This window comes from Myxine glutinosa, chromosome 2 (genome assembly GCF_964187855.1).
Source record: "Myxine glutinosa chromosome 2, kmMyxGlut1.1, whole genome shotgun sequence".
Lineage (NCBI taxonomy): Eukaryota > Metazoa > Chordata > Myxini > Myxiniformes > Myxinidae > Myxine > Myxine glutinosa.
The window spans coordinates 89,446,447-89,470,339 of record NC_136262.1 but is presented as its reverse complement, the minus strand read 5'-3'; the positions used below and the strand labels follow the sequence as shown (position 1 = coordinate 89,470,339).

Sequence of the window (23,893 nt, the reverse complement as noted above, 5' to 3'; positions counted from 1 at the left end):
GCGGCTTGCCCAGCGCGCGCGGCCCAAGGTGCGACCCGTACGCGGCCTTGTAGACGGCGAGGCGAACTGTGCCAGCTGCTTGGTTCCGTGCACAAACCCACCGTGACTTGACGTGTCAAAGGGTAGTTACACGTCCCGGTAACTCCTCTCGCCAGACGGGCTTTGAAACGCCGATTCTCTTACGTTGCTCAATCGATACCGCTCGCGTCCGAGCTTGGCGAGGAAGAAGAAGAATCGTCGCGTCTCCAGGACCTCGTGTCTTTTCTTCTTCCGTTTCCGGTCTCCTTTTTCTCAGAAGGGCTCCTGACCCTTTAATCACAACAACCTTTAATCGACTACACATTGATAAGCAAAGCCCGGAATAGTAATTCACATAAATATGTAACACAAGGAAGGACTTCGCACGAAGGAGGATGCCCAGTCGGCGACTGGCTTTGGAGGCCAGCTAGGAAATGTGGTTTTCCCAGGAAAGATCATGGCAGATAGTGAGACCCAAAAGCTTGAGTGACAGAACTTCTTGGAGAGGATTGTTGAGAAAGTAGTTGGGAGGGTTGTCCAGTCGGTCTTTTCGGAGAGACATAGTAAGAGTGTGAGATTTGTCAGGATTGAAAGGCATGTTCCACTTGTTTGACCAGTCTGTGATTTTATCCAGGTCTGCAGAGAGTGAGGAGGTTGCAGACTGCCGATCTGAGGGATGAGGAATGGAGCGGCAGAGAGTGGAGTCATCAGCAAAGAGATAGAGAGGAAGTAGTGGTCGTCATCATCATCAAGTCCCAGGGGGTGGGTGACTTGGGGGCAACAGGCGTCATAACAGGAAAAAAAAATTAAATAAAAATTTGATATTGGGTCATTCCTGGTGGAACTTTTTGTTTGCCATCTTTCAACTTTGTTTTTACTTGGAAAGTGTGGGGATTTGCGATGGCGCGCCACCTTCCTTGCTCTAGTTAATTTTATATGAGGGCAGGGAGATGTTATTGACATTTTTTTTTAAGGCATGTTTTTGATAATTATAGATTGAAGAAATTTGTTTGTTGCTGAAGACTTCAATAATATGTCACCTCAGTTGTCATTTATGGTGAAAACTCTGCCTTGATAAATTCCAAATGCTGTGGATATTGTTACGTTTATGGGGGTAGGTAAGAGAATACCATAGGAAAGGTAGGATTGCCTCAGAATAGAATGGACCGTGTGATGTGCAGGAGCATTTTGATGTAACAAGTCGGGAAAATGTAGCTTAAGGCTTGTTTACCTGTGCATCATACGAGAGATGATGCAGTGTTAATTAGTAGTAGGGTTTAAGGTTAACTCCCCTGTTAGTGATACCCTCTGTGGCCATCCCTAACATTCATAACATCAGCTGGCCAAGCTATTCACGCTCCAATGGACACGTAAGGCCCGCCTAGGAGAGGCGGAGCTACAGTGGTCTGATGGGCAGGACCGGCAGGCCACGACCTCCCGAGTGCTGCAGCCCGATGAGGTGGGCGGAGTGCGAGCGGGAGGGAGAAGGCTGGTGAAGGAGAAGCTTCGTGGACATTTTGGTTTCTGAGGAGAGTGTGGAGCTTTTGCTTTGTCTGTGGCGATCATGAGGAGGCTTTGGGAAGCTGAAGGCCATACTGTCCCTCCCCAAATGGAGGCGTTGCATCATCAGAAAGGATTGGAAGCTTTGAGAGACCGGGGAGAAAGAGGGCCGTCTGCATGCTTGCCTTGATACCGGGCGCTTTCGATGCGCGGCGCTGCCACCATTTTGCCAGGTTTCCCGCCTGGTGGCTGCAGGCTACGACAGCCGCTGGCCTTACCGTGGTATCCATATTGAGGCAGGGCTAAGTGCCGGACTGAGATTTTCATTTTATTACTTTACCCTGTGTGCGTGTTTGTATCTCAGTGGAGGATCCTCACCTTAGCATTTTACCTCAGCCGTATTTTCTTTATTTTAATTCCGCACATCATTTTATTATAAATAACTAGCTGAATGCACCCGGCGTTGCCCGGGTTCTTTTTGAATGAATTTATTCTTCTGTACATAGGTCTGACGCGAGCCCAGTATCAGTTAGTGCTCAACGATTCCTTGTTCTTTCTTCTGTCGGGCCCCGCGAGAGAGAATTTTGAAAGCATGTGTTGCAATCAGTCAGATATTCCTATTAAGTGCATAAGTTGTACTTCAAGAGCATTTTGAAAGAAGAAGAAGTTTATTGCGAAATGGGCCCAGCCCAGCCGAGGCGGCCTCGACCGGCCTCGCCACCTAGCCTATAACCTTCCCGGGGCTCGTCCCGACATTTTTTGTTTCAGAGGTTTCCTCCTATCTTTCACCATTCAGGAGATTAGCTCGTGCAGACAAACAAACAAACAAACAAACCAAAACTTTCTTTTATGCATATAGAAGAAGATAGATAGATAATTATTGGAACATTTTTTTTTGTTGTGTTCTTTTTTGGGTTTCGGAATAAACGCGTGTGTTTTGTCACAATAAGCCTTCGTGGTTCTTCCATCCCGCGTGAGTCATAACCGCCAAATTGGAGATCGCCTCGGGAGTTAAAGCTGGTTCGGGTCATCCGCCCAAGGCTGGTGATAACTAGCTACGAACGCGACAATATTTTGGTGATCTTAATGTGGTGATCCTCCATGGTTAATACTGTTGCGGTTTTGAGTTTTGTACAATAAAGGTTAAATTTCACCCTCATAGTTTAGTCGCACTACAACATGTAGCCTCGCGATAGTGCAGTTATTTCTTAGTATGTGTGAGCATAGTCCTTTTCCTGTGTTAGTTTTGCGTTGAGTAGAATAATGAGAGTAGGTCCTTTATTGCCTTATGCCGCCTCCATTGCCTTATGCCGCCTTACGCCTCCTTATGCTGCCTTTGGCTTTTTGGCGCGAATTAACACGAGACCGACCTGGCAAATCAAGGGAAGACCAAATGAGGGCGGCGGAGAAGCTGACGGTAAGCGCGAGCCGCCAATCAGGGCTCAAAGGGAGTGGCTGCGGCACTGCGTCACAGGGTGTGGTTGGAACTTTTGATAGGGCTCAGGGTGTGGCAATAAAACCCGTTGCGCGAAGCCCCCACCAGCAGTTCTGTGAGAGGGGAGCTGCACTAAGTTCGGGGAGAGGTGAGCTTGTGCGTTGAGTTATTGGAAAGGCGCTTGTTGAGAGAGTTACGAGTTCTGAGAGGAGATGCGCATGAACCAGCTATAAGCGCTCTTACCAAATTGGACGCTTGGTTGAGCTTGAGACCGAGCCTCTATTGGGTTACGTGAGTGATAGCACGCTGGTAACTCAACGCGCTGTGGAAAACCGCCCAGCCGCGCTGAGAGACGCGTACATTTCCCTCCTGCCTCATCTGCCCCTTTGTTCGAGAGACGCGCTATGAGGATCCCTTCCACCACCTGCTTGCCTTCATCAACAGACGTGCTGTGGCCGGGGAAAGCCACGCTGAGCGGGGCCGTTCCTGGATGACCAAGGCACCGCGTGAACACCATCCTACCTGCATTTCCCCTTTGTGATTGTGACCGGGCCCGTGTCTGGGATTAATATAAGACTGCTTAAGTTCTGCTCTGTGTCTCTCTGCTTTCTACCGACTTGTACATACTTGTGTAAATAGTAATTAAATCGTGTTCTTCCTTTATTCGACCGTCTCGTGTTTTCCATCATTGACTAAGCGTGGTACGAATAGAACCGCTCGAATCGGGTTCCAATACTATCGGTAACTGCACGGACCACGTGGTACGCAATCCGCTCGGTGTACCCAAATTACACGTGGCTCGTGCGAGGCTTGATTCCCCGCTTCCGCGACGGCACAGGCATTTAGGTACGTGCGAGACTTGTCCCGTAACCCTACCTTGCGTTTGCCCGGGAGGGGCGTTTCAAGTCTCGGTTACGCCGGCCCAGAAAGAACAAGGGGCTTAATCTCCCTTTGGTAAGGGCAGGAAGGGCGGCGGAAAACCGTAACAATACATTATTCTGGGCAACAATAATACCTACTTTTACCCCCATTAACCCGACAGATCTTTTGGACCCCCATTAATCTGACATAACCGAATCCTCCTACTTGCATGTTCTCTCCTCTCCTCTCTGTCTTTATTCCTCTGATTGTTGTGTCCACCTGCTGCTCCACTGTTATTACGTTGCCTTTTTACCCTCTGTCTCGTCACTCTTCCATGAACATAAATTTTTGATTCAAAACAATTTGTGGATCGATCACATCTGCCTGCTGTCCACACTTGGCACCGTTTTCAACGCTCATGATCTTCATGAAGATTCGAAGCCGGATCCGGATCAGATAATTATTTATTTTTAAAAGTGATTATTCACCATTGAGTGATAGGGCCAAAACGATATGTAGCATGATATCACAAAAAGTTGTGGACGAGTTATGTCTAAACTTGGTAGACGAGTTGGTTTGGTGACAAGAACAAGCCAATTAGCTTTTGGTTGAGGTCCAAATCCAGATCCAGGCCTATCAGTGGATAGAAAATGTAAACTGTGCAGCCTGTCGGAGGTATGCTCTCCCACCGAGTGCCGTTGTAGTTTGCCAAATAGATGATGTACAATGGTGTTACTGATCCACGCAGAACTCCTGGTATTGTTAATAGTTTCTTTACTCCTGTGTATTGTTAATTTTAATTTCCTGTAAACATCCACCCACAAAAATCAACTGTAAATTATGTGGAGCAGGTTGGAGTTGGAGACAGTTGGACACAGTTGGAGACATTTAAATATAGTCCACAAGTCTCATCGATTCAAAAGTATAATGTCGTCCATATTTGTTATCACGATTTGAATGTTTTATTTTAATTTTAAAAAGCACGAATATCTCATTTTTAAGCACATACTGTATTATGATGGAATAGATGCACAAACAGTCACGTGAAAAAGCAAGTACACCCCATGTAAAGTTTTGACTTTTTCAACATATTTCAACATACAGCTATTTGATCTTCATTTCAACAATATTGATAGATAAAGGTGATATAATATAACAAATATCATGAAACATTTACATTTTGTAGTCCATTGTATAATTTAAATGAACATAAATGCAAATTTCGCATGTGGAAAAAGTAAGTACACCCCATGAAATGTTTAAAAAAAATCTTTTTAACATATGTGGACATATCAATATTTGATCTTCATTTAAACTACATATAGATAAAGATGATCTAATTGAAAAAAAAACAATGACAAATTGACTTTGCAATAATTTATTGAACAAAAAATTAACAGAGATGCCATTTCCTTCTGTGGAAAAAGTAAGTACACCCCATGAAATGTTTTTTAAAATCTTTTTAACATATGTGGACATATCAATATTTGATCTTCATTTAAACAGTATCTATCGATAAAGGTGATCTAATTGAACAAAAAACAATGAAAAATTGACTTTGCAATAATTAATTCAACAAAAAATTGTTGCACAGCCTGCACAATTGCATGCACAGCTCGTTTCAAATCCCCCCACAACATCTCGATGGGATTTAGATCCGGGCTTTGACTTGGCCATTCCAGAACCCTCCATTTCTTTCTTTTCAGCCATTCCTTGGTGGATTTACTGGTATGTTTAGGGTCATTGTCATGTTGCAAGGTCCACCTTCGGTTGAGCTTCAACTTTCCGACAGATGGCCTCACATTATCCTCAAGCACCCTATGGTACAATGAAGAATTCACAGTGGATTCTATGATGGTGAGCTGCCCAGGCCATGATGCAGCAAAGCTGCCCCAAACCATAATATTCCCACCACCATGCTTTACAGTTGGTATCAGGTTCTTGTGGTCAAATGCTGTCTTTGATTTTCACCAAACATGTCTTCTGGTACTGTGGCCAAATAGCTCGACCTTTGACTAATCTGTCCAGAGCACATTGTTCCAGAAGTGCTGGTCTTTGCCGAGGTGTTCATTGGCAAACTTTAGTCTTGCCCTGATGTTCTTTCTGGACAGCAAAGGTTTCCTCCTGGCACACCTCCCACGCAGATCAAATTTGTGCAGCCTCTTTCTAATGGTAGACTCATGCACTTTGACATCAACAGTGGCAAGAGCTACCTGGGGGTCCCGTGATGACATTCTGGGGTTTTTAGAGACTTCTTTCAACATATTGCGGTCTGCTCTCGGGCTGAACCTGCTGGGGCGGCCTGGCCTGAACAAGTTGGCAGTTGTTTGGAATCTTCTCCACTTGTAGATGATCTTCCGGACAGTCGAATGATTGATTTTAAATTGTTTAGAGATCTTTTTAAATCCCTTCCCAGACTCGTAGGCATCTATAACCTTCTTTCTGAAGGCACCAGAGAGCTCTTTTGATCTAGGCATTGTGACGCCACACACTTCAACAACAAAGAGCAAACCAAACTAAATGTCTGAGGTTTAAATAAGACAGGTTCCTCCAAGATCCTCTCTCATGATGTTCTAATCATTTGCACCTGAGCTGGTGCACCTGATTCTAATTTTAGGTATTTGAAGTTGTAATAAATGTAGGGGTGTACTTACTTTTTCCACATGCGAAATTTGCATTTATGTTTATTTAAATTATACAATGGACTACAAAATGTAAATGTTTCATGATATTTGTTATATTATATCACCTTTATCTGTCAATATTGTTGAAATGAAGATCAAATAGCTGTATGTTGAAATATGTTGAAAAAGTCAAAACTTTACATGGGTACTTACTTTTTCACGTGACTGTATAAGTTGCCCATCAATAGGGGTTGTCAACCATCTCTCTCCCTCTTTATTTCTCTCCCTCCTTTTTCCTCCAATATTAATATGTAAGCTTTTCAATTCTCCGCTATGATACAATCAATACATCTTAACTACAGTGCTTACACTACCGGTCAAAAGTTTGAGAACACCTCAATTTTTCCAGTTTTTATTGAAATTTATGCAGTTTAATGTCTCAATACAACAACATACAACATGCATTTTAAAGGCCATTTTCCCTACTAGAGCGGGGGTTAGCCTTGCGGTCCCCATGACAATCTTCTCCATTTTGCCCTATTTTCTGCATCTCTCCTTGTTAACCCCCTTGCCCGCATTTCTTCTTCCACCATCTTTAGCCAAGTCTTTCTCGGTCTTCCCCGTCCTCTACTTCCTTCTACATTCATTTCCATCACTCTTCTCAACCAGTCACTTTCATCCTTCCTCAACACATGACCAAACCATCTCAACCTGTTCCTCTTCACAGCATCAATCACAGGCTCTATTCCCATCATCTTTCGCAATTCATCATTTGTCTTCCTCTCTCTCAACGATACTCTGCACATCTGTCGAACCATTCGCATTTCCACCCTTTCCAACCTTCGTTGCTGCTCTACGTTCATTACCCATGTCTCGCTCCCATAAATCATAACACTTTTCACTAGGGCTGTCAACCGATCTGAGACCGGGACGAAATCCCGGCGGTTTCGGCTTTCGAGACGGTCTCGGGACGGTCCCGAGATAAATTGACTGACGCAATTTCTCGGTAAAAAAATCCCGGTTAAAATTCCAACTTCTTGCAGATATTTTCCATAATAGAAGCATTTATTGAGCCTTGCTTTCATTACTCTGCTTCTGCACAAGCATCATTTTTCGCAAGTGCAGCTGAACTGACACAAACGATAATAGATAAAGTAAACTCACTGTTCCAGGATTTTCCCCTTATCAACAAACAATGCACTGCAAACGAATCCGAATTCCGAATCCGGATCTTCACCAACATCTAATCATGTCGTCCTTGTCACACACGCTGCATCTCCACAAAATTTCGTCCGAATCCGTCCACAACTTTTTGAGATATTGTGTTCACAAACAAACGCACAAACAGACAGGAGTGAAAACATAATCTCCATCGACCTTTGGTGGCGGAAGTAACGAAATCAGGATAAAGGTCCCAATGAAAATCCGCCTCATCGCGGCTTTATTTAAACCGTTGAATCCTTCCGCTGTATCACTCCGCCTCGCTCCGCTTTACGCTGCGGTCACGTGTCCGTCCTTGGAGACGAGTTACGGAATGTGGTTGCTATGGTCTTTTGCACATTAATATCGAGGGACTCGCTCGAGGCCCCGTGAATGGAGGGACGATGTTTATTTAGATTAAAAACACGTTTATAACGGATTATTCTACACACAATGTATTAATACAAGTACAATACATTATGTAGTTTTATGAAATGAGTTTTTGATGAACGTTTATGTTTAATTGCAACGCTAAATCTATAAATTGTAAGAATCCCTCGGGGTTTGGTTTGACGGTTTGAATGTGAAAGTATTTTGGTTATCTTATCTCCACTTTAGGCCTGATAAGTTGATTACGTTTACTTTAGTCACAGAGTCAAAATAAGGAGGGGGGGGGGGGTGATCACTACACCACCTGCGTTATAATTTACTAGCAGAAGTACCTGGCATTGCCGGGCGGGGAAGGGGAGGGGAGGGGAACGGGGGGGGGGGGGGGGGGGGGAGCGAGCCCCTTGGCAAAGCGAGCGATTTTTTTTTTTCATAGCGTCATAGCATTCATAGCGTCATAGCGTCATCACGTGATCGCTCTGAGCGAATCAGCGCCCACCTGCTCTGATGCCGTGGATTCCGTGCGCTGAAATGCGCTGAGGTAAATATGAATAAAAAATATTTCGTTGTGTGGCAGGAACTTCTGAAAATGCCTGCCGTCGTCCTGGTGGGGCTTCCCAGGAATTCAGGTAACGCAGTCGGGTTGATCAAAGCATAGGCTCGGATAACTTGGGTGCCTTATCAGTCGACAATTGTTAAAACACGTGAACATTCGATGAAAGGCGTTATTTAGCGTTATTAGTTTCAATTTCTGGAATAAGGGGTCGGTATATTCGATCCGTCCACTGAACGGCTATCAACGGGTTGAACAAAAAATTGTACATTCCGATTTGAGTTGAGGCACGCAACGCTGCGTCATTATAGCCCGCTTAACGAAACTATTTTTTTAAAAAGTAACATTCACATGTGCGCAGCAGCAGGAAGCGGCAACTATTGAACTATCATGAATATCGAACGGTCGTACGTGTACGCGCGCGAGCTACGAGAACGCTTGACATGCCCGATCACAACTCACAAAATGATAATGAAACTCCAACCGGGACTCGAATATGCCTGGGCAGAAACATTTTCTCCCTCTCTCTGACATTCCGAGCAAGAAATTACACGACAATACAAACTGTAATGAGATAACCCGGTCCCATCGGTGGCCGATCATCTGCATGTAGGCGGTGTATTTTATTTCATCCATCCTGGTAAATGGAAGCTAAGTCGGAATTTAAGTACTCAACATCAGAAATGAATTTTTTTCATTGTTGTATATATATTGTAATGAAATTCCATTAATTTTGAAGCCTTATTTTTATTTTATTTTATTTTATGTATTACTTTGTCAGGAACCGAGCCGATCCGAGATCCCGTTATGAAAATTGAAAATTTATCGAGACGGTTCCGAGACGGGATTTTGAATCTGGCTAACAGCACTACTTTCCAGCCTTCGTTGCTGCTCTACGTTCATTTTTCATGTCTCGCTCCCATAAATCATAACATTTCTCACACATGCAGCAAACACCTTTCCCTTCAGCTTCAACGACACTCACCTCACCGTCAGCACGCCACTCAGTTCCCGAAACTTCTTCCATGCACATCTCACTCTGGCAACCGTTGCCGAGTCTGATCCACCTTCTCCATTCAGCATGTCTCTTCGGTAGCAAAATGTTTTCACATCTTGCAGCTTCACGCCATCTCCAAGATCCAACTCAACATTTCCTCCATCTGCAGCTCCCTCTGTGCACACCTTACACTTGAATGTAGCTGCCACACTGGTTAATGGCCTTCTCAGACCCCTACATTTTTGATGAACCAACTCAGCGCACATTGTACATTGAATGGAGTTCACTCCGACACCCTTCCTGCACACAGCACACGGCCACTTCCCAGTTCTTTCCACCTAACCACATGCTTTACCACTTGCCATCATCTTCGTTTTTCCGATGTTAAGACATACTGTACATTAAACATAAGACCCTAACCTAACCCTTGATACATATTGATATTAAGACATACAATATAAACAATATTAAGACATACATTAAGAGCTAACAAATAAAACATACAATAAAGGGAGCAGGAAACAAAAAGAGGAGAGAAACAGGGAAGCACAACAACAGTATAGAACAGGGACATTGTCAGATCTTTGGAATACACGGGATAAACAAGATGAACACTACAGGGACTTTCAGGAAAGAAGTCTTTCAAAGGTTGGTTGGCTTTCAAAATAGTGGATTTGGGGTGTATTAACGCGGGTAGAAAAGATCAAGGTTTTGGATGGGGGGAAGATAGGAGATGGTGGTGATTGTGGTTTTGGTTAACAACGTTACATGGGTAACAAAGGGGTCAATATTTTACTAAAGCTGGCATCTAAATGCATTAGAATGATAAATTTTGACAATTATAGCTGAGAGATAGGTTGGACCAATGAATAAACTGATTGAATTTACTTGATAAATTGAAATCTTCCTCATTCAGTGATGAAACCAAGTTTTAGTATGTTTTGGGAAGGATGGGTACAGAGAACGAGGTGTTGGGATACAATATTTGGAAGGAAACACATAATTGAGGCATTTGGCCTTTTCATGAGCAGAGTCTCCTGTTGTGCCATTTGAAGTGAGGGAAGGGATGGAAGAGGAGCCTCCACCAGAGACATATTTAACGAGGCGCCACCAGGTTTTTCAGGAAGGAGACAAGTTTGAAGGTTCAGTCTTGAGGTTAACCAGATGTAGTTTTCTGGCTCTCCTGAGATAGCCAAGAAAAAACACGAACATTTTTTTCCTGCTAAGGTTCTCTCAGTGGTTCTGTCATCCTTAGCCTATGCCCTTTCAATTTAGCTGAGGTGCCACCTTGGATTTGGTTTCAAATCCAAAATGGCCACAAATACCATTGAATCTCACATTTTAATGCTCGGAAATCAATTTTCTAACCACAAAATACGACTTTTTCTGGTCGCATGTTGGGGATATGTTTCATTAGTTGATTTTGGAATGATATTGCATTTCATCTCAAATCCAATATGGTGGCTAAAATCCAAAATGGCCACCAAACTATACTGAATTTCACTTTGCATACATAGTGCCTAATATGGATCTTTTTGGTCTTTTGGCTGGAAAATTTATTTTTTGCCCAGGAAATTTTATTTCATTTTTCTGGTTGCATGCTATAACTTATCAAATCGCTTTATTTTAGAGTAATTTTTCTAACCACAGTTAGAACCACAGTTTTCGAGTATTTTTTCTGTCACCTCTTGTAATTTTAGTTTGAGAAAAATCCAAAATGGCTGCCAATACCCATTGAATCTCACATTTTTCTGCTCCGAAATCATTTTTCAACCGACTTGGAACAAGGTCTTCATCCACAGTTTGATGGAGTACTGCTCTCCCCTCTGGGCTGGCACCCCTGTCTAACACCTTGCTCAGCTTGACACCATGGAAAACAAGGCTTTCAAAATCATTGGAATCTCTCATGATGAAGCTTAGTCTATGGGGCAATAACTTTACCCATCACCGACAGGTCGGTGGTCTCTGTCTTCTTCCACCTCCTCTCTGGTCTTGCACTCTCTGCCCTTTCCGTGCTTTGTCCCCCCCCCCCCCCCCACCCCCCACCCCACCCCCGTTTATTTGCAGAATGCACACAGTCCACTAGCTACCCCCTCCTAGGGAAAATGACATAATTCAGAATCACTGCTCACCTCCACTTATGTGTTCCTCTTTTTTTTACCCACATGTTGAACTAAATTCGACATTCTCTTCAATCTCATTCTTACCTTCAGGTATTCAAGACAGCTGTTCACCACCATCTCTGATCATCCCCAACCCAAAATCATGATCTTTTCTACACCCGTTAACCTTCCCCACCCCTCCAAAAAAATTTCTTCTGTATCCATTTGTCCAGCTCTTGCGTTCTCCCCCAACCTTCATCGTATCCGCATCCCTTTTTTTATTCGTCTCCATCTATTTTCTCCCTCTGCCCTGCTGTTGGCATTCCCCCTTCTCCTCCTCGGTTCCTTTTTTTTAAATGTTTCATCCTGATCCATTCTGTGTTTCTAGGCTTCTAGCTCTTCCACGAGCCTTGACTATGTACACAAAAAACATCAATGCATTTACTTTTGTTTATACTGATTCACAGGTTTTTTGTGACTATTTCAATTAATTGTTTGTTGCAGAAGAAGCGCAATGTGGGTGAAAGGAACCGTGGACAAATCGATGCCATGCAGCATCATAACAGTGTACGACTTGCTTGTGTGGTTATTGTTCTGCATCTTATGATATTGTCTATTGTGTTAACATCGGTAATTCTTTACCTTGATGCAAATTTTGGATTTTAAAGTGCTGTAACTCTGGGTATACGTTACACAAATGGTCCTCATTTTAAGAAAATATCAAAAACATTTCCTTCTGGTTGTTTATATATATATGTATATATATATTGTTGCGGATATGAGATTGGCCTCCATCCATATCCGCTTGTAAATATTCCCCTATTTCCCCAATACTTCCCAACTATCCCCAATCCCCCATTCCCTAGTCCCATTTTCTGTAAACAACACTCTGTAGACCTGACCTCCCCCTATTTCCCCCATTAAATGTCGCATCCAGGTCCACCGCATCTCACGTAGACAACTATAGGACATCTTGCTAGTTATTCTTAGTCTATGTCAGTTAAGGACTCGTTTCCATTAATTCTGACTCTTCGTTGCACCAGAATGTGATTGTATGGCACCGTTAGGAAGTTTAGGACCTCCCAATACCTCCCCGCAGCTCTTCCTCACGGTTCAGCAACAACAACAACAACAACAACAACACCAACAACAACAACGGCGGCGCGGGGAGTGCGCGTCCTCACTCCGGCTTGTTTAGCCGCCATCGAACATGTGCTCCGACGGGGTTACCACGTAGGGGCTCGCTGTCAGCTCCTCGTCAAGGGCGGAGCCCGGTAACCCCCCGCACCCAATAGAAGCGGCGGACCGATTCCATCTGGGGCGGAGCCAACGAGCCGAGGGCGTGTCACTCCCCGCTGAGCATGCGCAGGAAGAGGGAGGTGATGTCAGATGCGCGCTGGACTTGAAGGAAGAGAGACGCCACCTCCGAGCGCTGCAATACCTCCCCGCATCTCTGGACTGGACCGAGCTGTATCCTGTCCCTGAGCCAAGGTGCACCTTGTGCTATCGACTGCCTGTCCTTCCCTGCCATCAATCCCTGTGTAAGTCAGTCTTGTTCCGTTTGTCTGTGGTCTGTCTGGGATAGATAAGATTGTGTCTAAGTGCCTATCTCTTCTGTGCTTTACCTCTTACCTTGTAATCTACCCCTTTTCTGCATCACCAATTATATCCTCCTCCGGAGGTCTTGAGAACTGTACCCCTTGTGTCGTTTCATTTATCCCAGCCGTTGTGTCCTTTCCTTCATTGATTTAGCATAGCGCGATTTGGCCAACGTCGGGTGGGATCGGGTAAACTGTGCGAACACGGCGGCCATTCCGCTCGGCCCATCACAACATCTTAAGTCGTGTCCGTAACAATATATATATACTGAACAGCAAAAGAAACGTCAGTCAGAATCAATATTTTGGAGTCTTTATTTTCAAGTCATGATCAACACGAATTGAGATTTAGGGTCAACATGAAACATTACAGGTATGGTCACCACAGTTCAAACAATAATGTGAAATGTTCTGAATAAGAAAAACACAAGACCAGGTGAGAACAAGGGAGGTCAAAATCAGTATCTTGTGTGACCCCCGTGAGCGTTGATGACAGCCATACATCGTCTGTACATGGAGTGGAATAATCGGTTGATGAAGGCATTGGTCACTTGGGCCCACCCTCTGAGAAACGCCTGACTGAGTTGAGCTGCAGTTGTCGGCCTTGGTCGAACGTCATTCAATCTTCTTTGAACCTCGTCCCACTAGTGCTCTGTCGGGTTTAAATCGGGGCTGGGTGCAGGCCAGTGTATGGTTTGGATGCCATTCTGTTGCAGGAAGTCCCTTGTTGCTCTGGCAGTGTGGGCATGGGCGTTGTCCTGCTGGAAGACATGATTTCCGTGACGTCCAAAATGTGGCACAACGTGAGGTCTGAGGACTTGATCGATGTAGCGAGCAGCTGTGACACCATTGCCTCTTCCTGGACCAATATTCTGGAACACCACAGGACCGACTTTGTGATTGAGAGCAATAGCATCCCATACCATGATGTTTGGACCACCCCACGGGTCTCTTTCCATCACACAGTCATCTGAGTAGCGTTCCCCACGTCTACGCCAAACTCTCACTCTGCCATCTGCCGTGGAAACACAGTATCGGCTTTCGTCTGATAAAAGAACAGTTCTCCACTGCTGGTAACGCCAATTTTGATGCTGTGTGGCCCACTGAAGTCGGTAACGGCAGTGTCGAGCTGTAAGAATGGGGCAACGATACGGCCTGTGACAACGGACATCCCTGTTCTTCAAACGTCGACGGACTGCATCAACACTAATGTGTCCCTGGTGGGTTCCAGCTGTTTGTGTTGCAGTTTTTGTAGCCCTGGTAAAGCGATCTTGGATGTGATGACGCACAATCTGTCGATCCTGTCGTGGTGTTGTTACCCTCGGTCTGCCACTGCGTGGGTGGTCATCGGTGCTGTTGGTGGCCTGGTATCATTCCTGTAACCTGTAGATGGTTCTCACGTTGACACGGAAAGCATTGGCAACCATTCGTGCAGTCTGTCCAGCATGCAATCTTCCAATAGCCTGGTCTCTCTGAATCCTCGTAAGTCTGGGCATGGCGCTGGCATCGAAACACGAATGATGAACACACGTTTTGGGGTGCCTTTTATAGGGAAAATCACAAGGAGACGCATGTGCATTTTGATTTTCATGGGAATCATGCACGACTTTGTACCATGGTCATTTTTTTGCCTGCGTTTTGTTGACCTGTTTTTATCCACGTGTGCACCACTGTCGGTAGTTAGGATTAAATTTAGATACAGACTAATGTAAATAACGAGATATCTAAACGAAATGCATTGATATTTCTATGGGAAATGTTCAGGAATTATTTTTATGAAGTGACGTTTCTATTGCTGTTCAGTGTGTGTATATATATATATATATATATATATATATATATATATATATATATATATATATATATATATATATATATATATAATATATATATATATATATATATATATATATGTATACAGTCATGTGAAAAAGTAAGTACACCCCATGTAAAGTTTTGACTTTTTCAACATATTTCAACATACAGCTATTTGATCTTCATTTCAACAATATTGATAGATAAAGGTGATATAATATAACAGATATCATGAAACATTTACATTTTGTAGTCCATTGCATAATTTAAATAAACATAAATGCAAATTTTGCATGTGGAAAAAGTAAGTACACCCCTACATTTGTCACTACTTCAAATACCTAAAATTAGAATCAGGTGCACCAGCTCAGGTGCAAATGATTAGAACATTGTTAGAGAGGATCTTGGAGGAACCTGTCTTATTTAAACCTCAGACATTTAGTTTGGTTTGCTCTTTGTTGTTGAAGTGTGCAGCGTCACCATGCCTAGATCAAAAGAGCTCTCTGAGGCCTTCAGAAAGAAGGTTATAGATGCCTACGAGTCTGGGAAGGGATTTAAAAAGATCTCCAAACAATTTGAAATCAATCATTCGACTGTCTGGAAGATCATCTACAAGTGGAGAAGATTCCAAACAACTGCCAACTTGTTCAGGCCAGGCCGCCCCAGCAAGTTCAGCCCGAGAGCAGACCGCAAGATGCTGAAAGAAGTCTCGAAGAACCCCAGAATGTCATCACGGGACCTACAGGTAGCTCTTGCCACTGTTGATGTCAAAGTGCACGAGTCTACCATTAGAAAGAGGCTGCACAAATTTGATCTACATGGGAGGTGTGCCAGGAGGAAACCTTTGCTGTCCAGAAAGAACATCAGGGCAAGACTAAAGTTTGCCAATGAACCAGTCTTTGCCAAAGAAGTGCAGGCAAAGACCAGCACCTCTGGAACAATGTGCTCTGGACAGATGAGTCAAAGGTAGAGCTATTTGGCCACAGTACCAGAAGACATGTTTGGCGAAAACCAAAACCAAATGCTGTCAAAACCAAACCAAAACCAAATGCTGTCGCATTTGACCACAAGAACCTGATACCAACTGAAAAGAATATTATGGTTTGGGGCAGCTTTGCTGCATCAGGGCTTGGGCAGCTCACCATCATAGAATCCACAATGAATTCTTTATTGTACCAGAGGGTGCTTGAGGATAATGTGAGGCCATCTGTCGGAAAGTTGAAGCTCAACTGAAGGTGGACCTTGCAACATGACAATGACCCTAAACATACCAGTAAATCCACCAAGGAATGGCTGAAAAGAAAGAAATGGAGGGTTCTGGAATGGCCAAGTCAAAGCCCGGATCTAAATCCCATCGAGATGTTGTGGGGGGATTTGAAACGAGCTGTGCATGCAAGAAACCCCTCAAACATTGCACAGCTGAAAGAATTCGGCATGGAAGAGTTGGCAAAAATTTCTCCCAGTCGATGTCAGGGACTGGTAGACAGTTATAAGAAACGCCTACTTCAGGTTGTTTCTGCCAAAGGTGGCAATACCACCTATTAGAGCCAAGGGTGTACTTTCTTTTTCCACATGCGAAATTTGTATTTATGTTTATTTAATTTATACAATGGACAACAAAATGTAAATGTTTCATGATATTTGTTATATTATATCACCTTTATCTATCAATATTGTTGAAATGAAGATCAAATAGCTGTATGTTGAAATAATTGAAAAAGTCAAAACTTTACATGGGGTGTACTTACTTTTTCACGTGACTGTATATATATATATGTATGTATATATATATATATAATTATATATATATATATATATATATATAGATGTATGTATGTATATATATATATATATGTATGTATGTATATATATATATATATGTATGTATGTATGTATATATATATATATATGTATGTATGTATATATATATGTATGTATGTATGTATATATATATATATATATGTATGTATGTATATATATATGTATGTATATATATATATATGTATGTATGTATGTATGTATATATATATGTATGTATATATATATATATATGTATATATGTATATATATATGTATGTATGTATATATATATATATATGTATATATGTATATATATATGTATGTATGTATATATGTATGTATGTATATATATATATATGTATATATGTATATATATATGTATGTATGTATATATATATGTATGTATGTATATATATATATATATATGTATATATGTATATATATATGTATGTATGTATATATATATATGTATATATATATGTATGTATGTATATATATATATATGTATGTATGTATGTATATATATATATATATATATATATATATATATATATATATATATATATATATATATATATATATATATACACACAACAACACAACAACATGCATTTTAAAGGCCATTTTCCCTGCTAGAGCGGGGGTTAGCCTTGCGGTCCCCATGACAATCTTCTCCATTTTGCCCTATTTTCTGCATCTCTCCTTGTTAACCCCCTTGCCCGCATTTCTTCTTCCACCATCTTTAGCCAAGTCTTTCTCGGTCTTCCCCGTCTTCTACTTCCTTCTACATTCATTTCCATCACTCTTCTCAACCAGTCACTTTCATCCTTCCTCAACACATGACCAAACCATCTCAACCTGTTCCTCTTCACAGCATCAATCACAGGCTCTATTCCCATCATCTTTCGCAATTCATCATTTGTCTTCCTCTCTCTCAACGATACTCCGCACATCCGTCGAACCATTCGCATTTCCACCCTTTCCAACCTTCGCTGCTGCTCTACGTTCATTACCCATGTCTCGCTCCCATAAATCATAACACTTCTCACACATGCAGCATACACCTTTCCCTTCAGCTTCAACGACACTCCCCTCATCATCAGCACGCCACTCGATTCCCGAAACTTCTTCCATGCACATCTCACTCGAGCAACCGTTGCCGAGTCTGATCCACCTTCTCCATTCAGCATGTCTCCGAGGTAGCAAAATGTTTTCACACCTTCCAGCTTCACGCCGTCTCCAAGATCCAACTCAACATTTCCTCCATCTGCAGCTCCCTCTGTGCACACCTTACATTTGAATGTAGCTGCCACACTGGTTGATGACCCTCTCAGCCCACTACATTTTTGATGAACCCACTCAGCGCACATTGTACACTGAATGGAGTTCACTCCGACACCCTTCCTACACACAGCACAGGGCCACTTCCCAGTTCTTTCCACCTCACCACATGCTTTACCACTGGCCATCACCTTCGTCTTTCCGATATTCACCTTCAGACCTTTTGTCTCCATACATTCCTTACACGTGTTCATCTTTTCCTTCAGTCCATCCATACTTTCTGCAATCAACACCAGATCATCTGCATACAACAACTCCCACGGTAAACCCTCCTTTACGTTCTGAGCCAGCACCTCCATCACAGCTACAAATAGTAGTGGACTTAGTACCGACCCCTGATGCACTCCCACCTTCACCTCAAACTCACCACTGTTCCCGTCCTTCGTCCTTACAGCTGTGCGCGCTCTTTTGTACATTGCCATCACTACTCTGATCAACCATTCCTCCACTCCTAACTTCCTCAATGCCCATGTCAATACTTTGCGTGGAACCCGATCGAATGCTTTCTCCAGATCAACAAACCCAAGAAACAACTTCTTCCTCTTCTCCATGTACTTCTCCTGCAACTGCCTCACAATGAAAAGCGCGTCTGTCGTTCCTCTTCCTGGCATGAATCCAAACTGCATTTCGTCGATCTTCACTTTCTTCCTTATCCTCCTCTCCAACACCCTTTCCAATACCTTCATTCCATGCTCCAATAACTTTATCGCTCGGTACGAGCCACACTCCAGAGGGTCACCTTTCCCCTTGTATAGAGGGACGAGGGTACTCAGTTCCCAATCCACTGGAATGCGGCCTTCTTTCACCACCAGATTACAGATCTCTATCATTCTCTTCACACCCCAACTTCCTGCTGCCTTCAACATATCTCCCACAACTCCCGTCGGCCCTCCCGCTTTTCTACCCTTCATTGCTTTTATCGCTTCCTCAACTTCCTTCTCAGTTATCTTCTCTGCCAGTCCTAAAACTGGGTTACTCTCTATGTTGCCATCCCATTCATTCTCTGTATTCAACAGCATTTCCATATATCTTTTCCATCTTCCTTTAATTCCATCTGGGTCGACAACGATTTGTCCCACTTCATCCTTCAAGCAACTCACCCCCATCACATCACACCTCTCTTTCGCTATCTGCTTTGCAATCCTGAATACTGCTTTCTGACCCTCTTCCGAATCCAAGCGTTCTCCGAACATTTTCCTGCATGCCTCCTGCGCCTTTGCTACCTCTTTCTTTGCAGCCTTCCTGGCTGCCTTATAACTTTCATGCTCTGCTGTTTCTGCTCCCGTACCCTTCGCCTTCTGCCACGCCTTGAACTTCTTCCTCTTCTCGTCAATTCTCTTTCCAACTTCATCATCCCACCACCATGTTTCCGAGTGCCTCGGTGGTCCTTTTGTCCATCCACATACCTCACCAACGGCTCCCAACAGACGAGCCTTCATTGACATCCAACCACTTTCAAGCTCGACCACATCATCCTCGACCCTACTCAGCCTCTCTTTTAATGCCTCCCTTACTGTCACCTCTTTCAACCTCCACACCTTCATTGTCGGTTGGTACTTCACCCGCCGAGCTCTCCTCGCACCTTTCACCCTTACGTCGCAGACAACCAAGTGGTGCTGTGAAACAGCCTCCTCCCCCGGGATCACCTTTGTGTCCCGGAGGTGCCCCCTATCTCGCCTACGCACCATCAGGTAGTCAACGGTTGTCGTCGACCCACCTGACGTGTATGTAACAAGCTTCTTATCCTCTTTCTGGAACTGAGTATTACAAATCAACAAATCAGCTCCATCAGCAAACTCCAAAATCCTTTCACCTTCTCCATTTCTCACACCATATCCGTAACCCCCATGAACTCCGTCAAAACCATCCATACTCCTTCCCACATGTCCATTTAGGTCTCCTCCTACCACAACAACTTCCTCATCTTTCATGTTTTCCATCAGCTTCTCTATCGCACACCAGAACTTGTCCTTCTCTTCATCGCTTCGACCAACCTGCGGAGCATATCCCGAGATGACGTTCACCAAGAGCTTTCCAATCATCATTTTCACCATCATCAACCTATCACTCACTCTAGTCACACTCACCACACTGTCTACAAACTCCTCAGCAAACAGGACACCAACACCATTCACGCCCTCCGGGCACCCTTGCCACACAAACTTGTATTTCTGTCCCTGCCTACCCTTCACCATTCTCACACCACTTCCCCTTCCATCTCGTCTCTTGCACACAACATATGTCCACTCTTCTTCTGACCAATACTTCCACCACTTCTCCTGATCTCCCTGTCATTGTCCGTACATTCCATGTCCCAAACCTCAGAAACCGATCTCCACTTCGGGCTGTACCCTGCCTACATGTAGTTGTAATTGTCATGGTTCTCTTTTTGAGGCAATGTTTTTATGGCCGGATGCCCTTCCTGACGCCAACCCTCTTCGTCGCCTCTTACGACACGCAGGGATACGGCGTACCTATTCTTATCCAGGGTACACACTGGGAGAGAGATATATATATATATATATATATATATATATATATATATATATATATATATATATATATATATATATATATATATATATATATATACGTATATATATATATATATATATATATATATATATTGTTGTGGATATGGGATTTGGCCTCCATCCATATCCGCTTGTAAATATTCCCCTATTTCCCCAATACTCCCCAACTATCCCCAATCCCCCATTCCCTAGTCCCATTGTCTGTAAACAACACTCTGTAGCCCCGACCTTCCCCTTTTTCCCCCATTAAATGTCGTGCCCAGGTTCACCGCATCTCACGTAGACAACTATAGGACATCTTGCTAGTTATTCTTAGTGTATGTCAGTTAAGGACTCGTTTCCATTAATTCTGACTCTTCGTTGCACCAGAATGTGATTGTATGGAACCAGTAGTAAGTTTAGGACCTCCCAATACCTCCCCGCATCTCTTCCTCATGAAACAACAACACCAACAACAACAACAGCGGCGCGGGGAGTGCGTGTCCTCACTCCGGCTTGGTTAGCCGCCATTGACCATGTGCTCCGACGGGGTTACCACTCAGGGGCTGACTGTCAGCTCCTCGTCAAGGGCGGAGCCCGGTAACCCCCCGCACCCAATAAGAAGCGGCGGACCGATTCCATCTGGGGCGGAGCTAACGAGCCGAGGGCGTGTCACTCCCCGCTGGATATGCGCCGGAAGACGGAGGTGACGTCAGATGCGCCTCAGCTACGAAGGAGAAAGGACGTCACCTCCTAGCGCTGAGAGATACCTCCCGCATCTCTGGACCGGACCGGGTCGATTCTGCCCCTGAGCCAAGGTGCACCTTGAGCCATCGACTACCTGCCCCTCCTTGCCATCAATCCCTGTGTGAGTCAGTCTTGTCCCGTTTGTCTGTGGTCTGTCGGGAATAAGATAAGACCGTGTATAAGTGCCCACCTTTCTGTGCTGTACCTCTTGTGCCGTGTAATCTAAACGTTCTGCATATCCCATATTATATCCTCCTCCGGAGGTCTTGAGAACTGTACCCCTGGTGTCGTGTCATTTAACCCAGCCGTTGTGTCCTTTCCTTCATTGATCTAGCGTAGCGCGATTCGGCCAACGTTCGAGTATAATCGGGTAACTTGTGCGAACACGGCGGCCATTCCGCTCGGCCCAGCATAACATCTTAATAAGTCGTGTCCGTAACAATTGGTGTCGGGAAGTGGGATCGGTCCCGGAGCGTGTTTCACGCGCTCGAAATTATAACGGCGAAATTTGATTTTGTTTTACGAAAATAAAAACCCGAATTTTGAAAGTTGCGCTATGGCAAATCAAGACGGCTGGGTTCCGGTAGAGGAGAGTGAGGCAGGGTCGATCCAGGACCAAAATGAGGGACATGAGGAGAGCGAAGCAGTGAGGGTGGCAGGTTCGCAAAATAGCGTCGTCGCGCACGAGGTTACGGGCGCGCAAAATGGCGCCTCGCACATGGCCACGGCGCTCACGCCCGCGACCGTAGTAGCGCCGCTGGTAGATTTGGACCTTTTTTTCATACAAATGAAGGCCCTTATGCGAGATAGCGAGAAATAGCGAGAAAATGAGGGAGGAAATGAGGGCTCAGAGTGAGCAATTGGGGGTAATGGGAAACCAAATGGGGGTAATGGGAAACCAAATGGGGGTAATGAGGGACGAAGCGAGGGGTACCGGTGAGGGATTAGACAATAGATTAGGGGAAATACAGGAGGGGTTAATGGGGGTAGAAAACAGAATGGCCGTTCAGGAGAATCAAATGGAAGGGATGAAAAAGGGGTTAGAGGGGTTAGAAAACAGTATGGAAGGCAAATTGAGGGACATGAGGGACCAAGCGGAAAGGGAAGTTAAACAAATGGGGCAGCAGATAGAGGGGGTCAGAATGGGGGTAGAAACCAAACTGGATGCTCACAGGGAGGAAATGGAGCAGATGAGGGTGGCATCTGGGCAGGAGATGCAAGTAATGGGAGAAGAGATCAGAAGAGGTGTGAGTGAGGAGGTCGGAGGAGTGCGCGAGGAGGTGAGGCACTGTAAGGAGCACATGGAGAAGGAGGTGAGAAAGGGGACTGTAAAGTTACAAGGGGGCATAGAGGACCTGATGCAGGAGGTGGAACAGCTGACGGAGGGACAAAAAGGACTAACGGAGCAGGTTCAAAGGAACACTGCGGTATTAGGAGGGTTAAAAGCGACACAGAAAGAACTAAAAGACGACTTGATAGCGACGAAGAGGGAATGTCAGATGGTACGTGAGGGACTGACAACGAGGTTGGACGAGGTGACAGAGGTAATGGAGACGAAGGACCGGCAGGTGAGGACGCACATGGAAACGGTCAAGGTAGCCTTGGAGGACGAGCTTGAGGAGACGTACCGGGGAATGAAGGAGGTGAAGCAGAAATTAGAAGAAGTGGAAGAAGGGGTGAGCGAAATTAAGAAGCGACGGAGAGAGGATAAGAAAGAGATAAAAGAGGAGATAAAAGAATTGGTCCAAAGTCTGTGTTTGGATCGTGATGATGTGCTCATTAACCGGATGAGGGATTCGCAGGTGATGGAGGAGAAGCGAAGAGGAAGAGGACCCGGTGTAAGTGGTGACCAATATGGTCGTGCGTATGATGCGCCAGGTGATTTAAGAAGCTTGGGGGTCGAGATGGACCCGGGTGTTCGTGAGAGGCCGTTGGTGAAGTGTGCGACAGGTCTGGTGTGCGAAAAAGGAGGTGTGCGAGAAAGTCCGACTCTGGGGTGTGTGAGGAAAAAGTGCGTGCCAAGGAGTGAGGGTGCTGGCGAGAGTGAGTCGGTCGTAGCGCGTGTGCGAGGGAGCACATGGAAGCGCGGTGTGGTAAGTGTTACAGAGGGTGTGACGGGAGAGTGTGCGCAAGAGTGTGCGCGAGAAAGGTGTGTAACGGACGGGTGCATGAGGAAAGAGTGCGCTGTCAAGAGTAAGGGTGAGTGCGCTGTCAAGAATGGAGGTGAGAGTAGTGAGAGTGACAAGGAGCGTGAGTTGGTTGTGACAGGTGAGCGAGGATGTACACCTGGAATGGAAGGATGCACACCTGGAATGGTAGAGCGTGAGTGGGAATGCACGCTGGAATTGGTAGTGAGGCACGTGGTTGGGTGTGCGAGTGAGAGCACACCTGTGATTGTCACA

At 44.5% G+C, this 23,893-nt stretch overlaps 1 protein-coding gene across 10 annotated transcripts in view; it reads left to right on the top strand.

Moving 5' to 3' along the window:
• The window catches only part of METTL4 (methyltransferase 4, N6-adenosine), an 84,208-nt gene that overhangs the window by 10,080 nt on the left and 50,235 nt on the right, over positions 1-23,893 (top strand). For 6 of the 10 annotated variants that reach the window (XM_068107823.2, XM_068107825.2, XM_078771214.1 and 3 more), the window contains exon 3: positions 12,182-12,244. The exons of the other annotated variants lie outside the window; for them this stretch is intronic. In XM_068107823.2, coding sequence (XP_067963924.2) covers positions 12,182-12,244 — 63 coding nt within the window. The remainder of the gene's footprint in view (positions 1-12,181; positions 12,245-23,893) is intronic. 10 annotated transcript variants of the gene reach the window in all.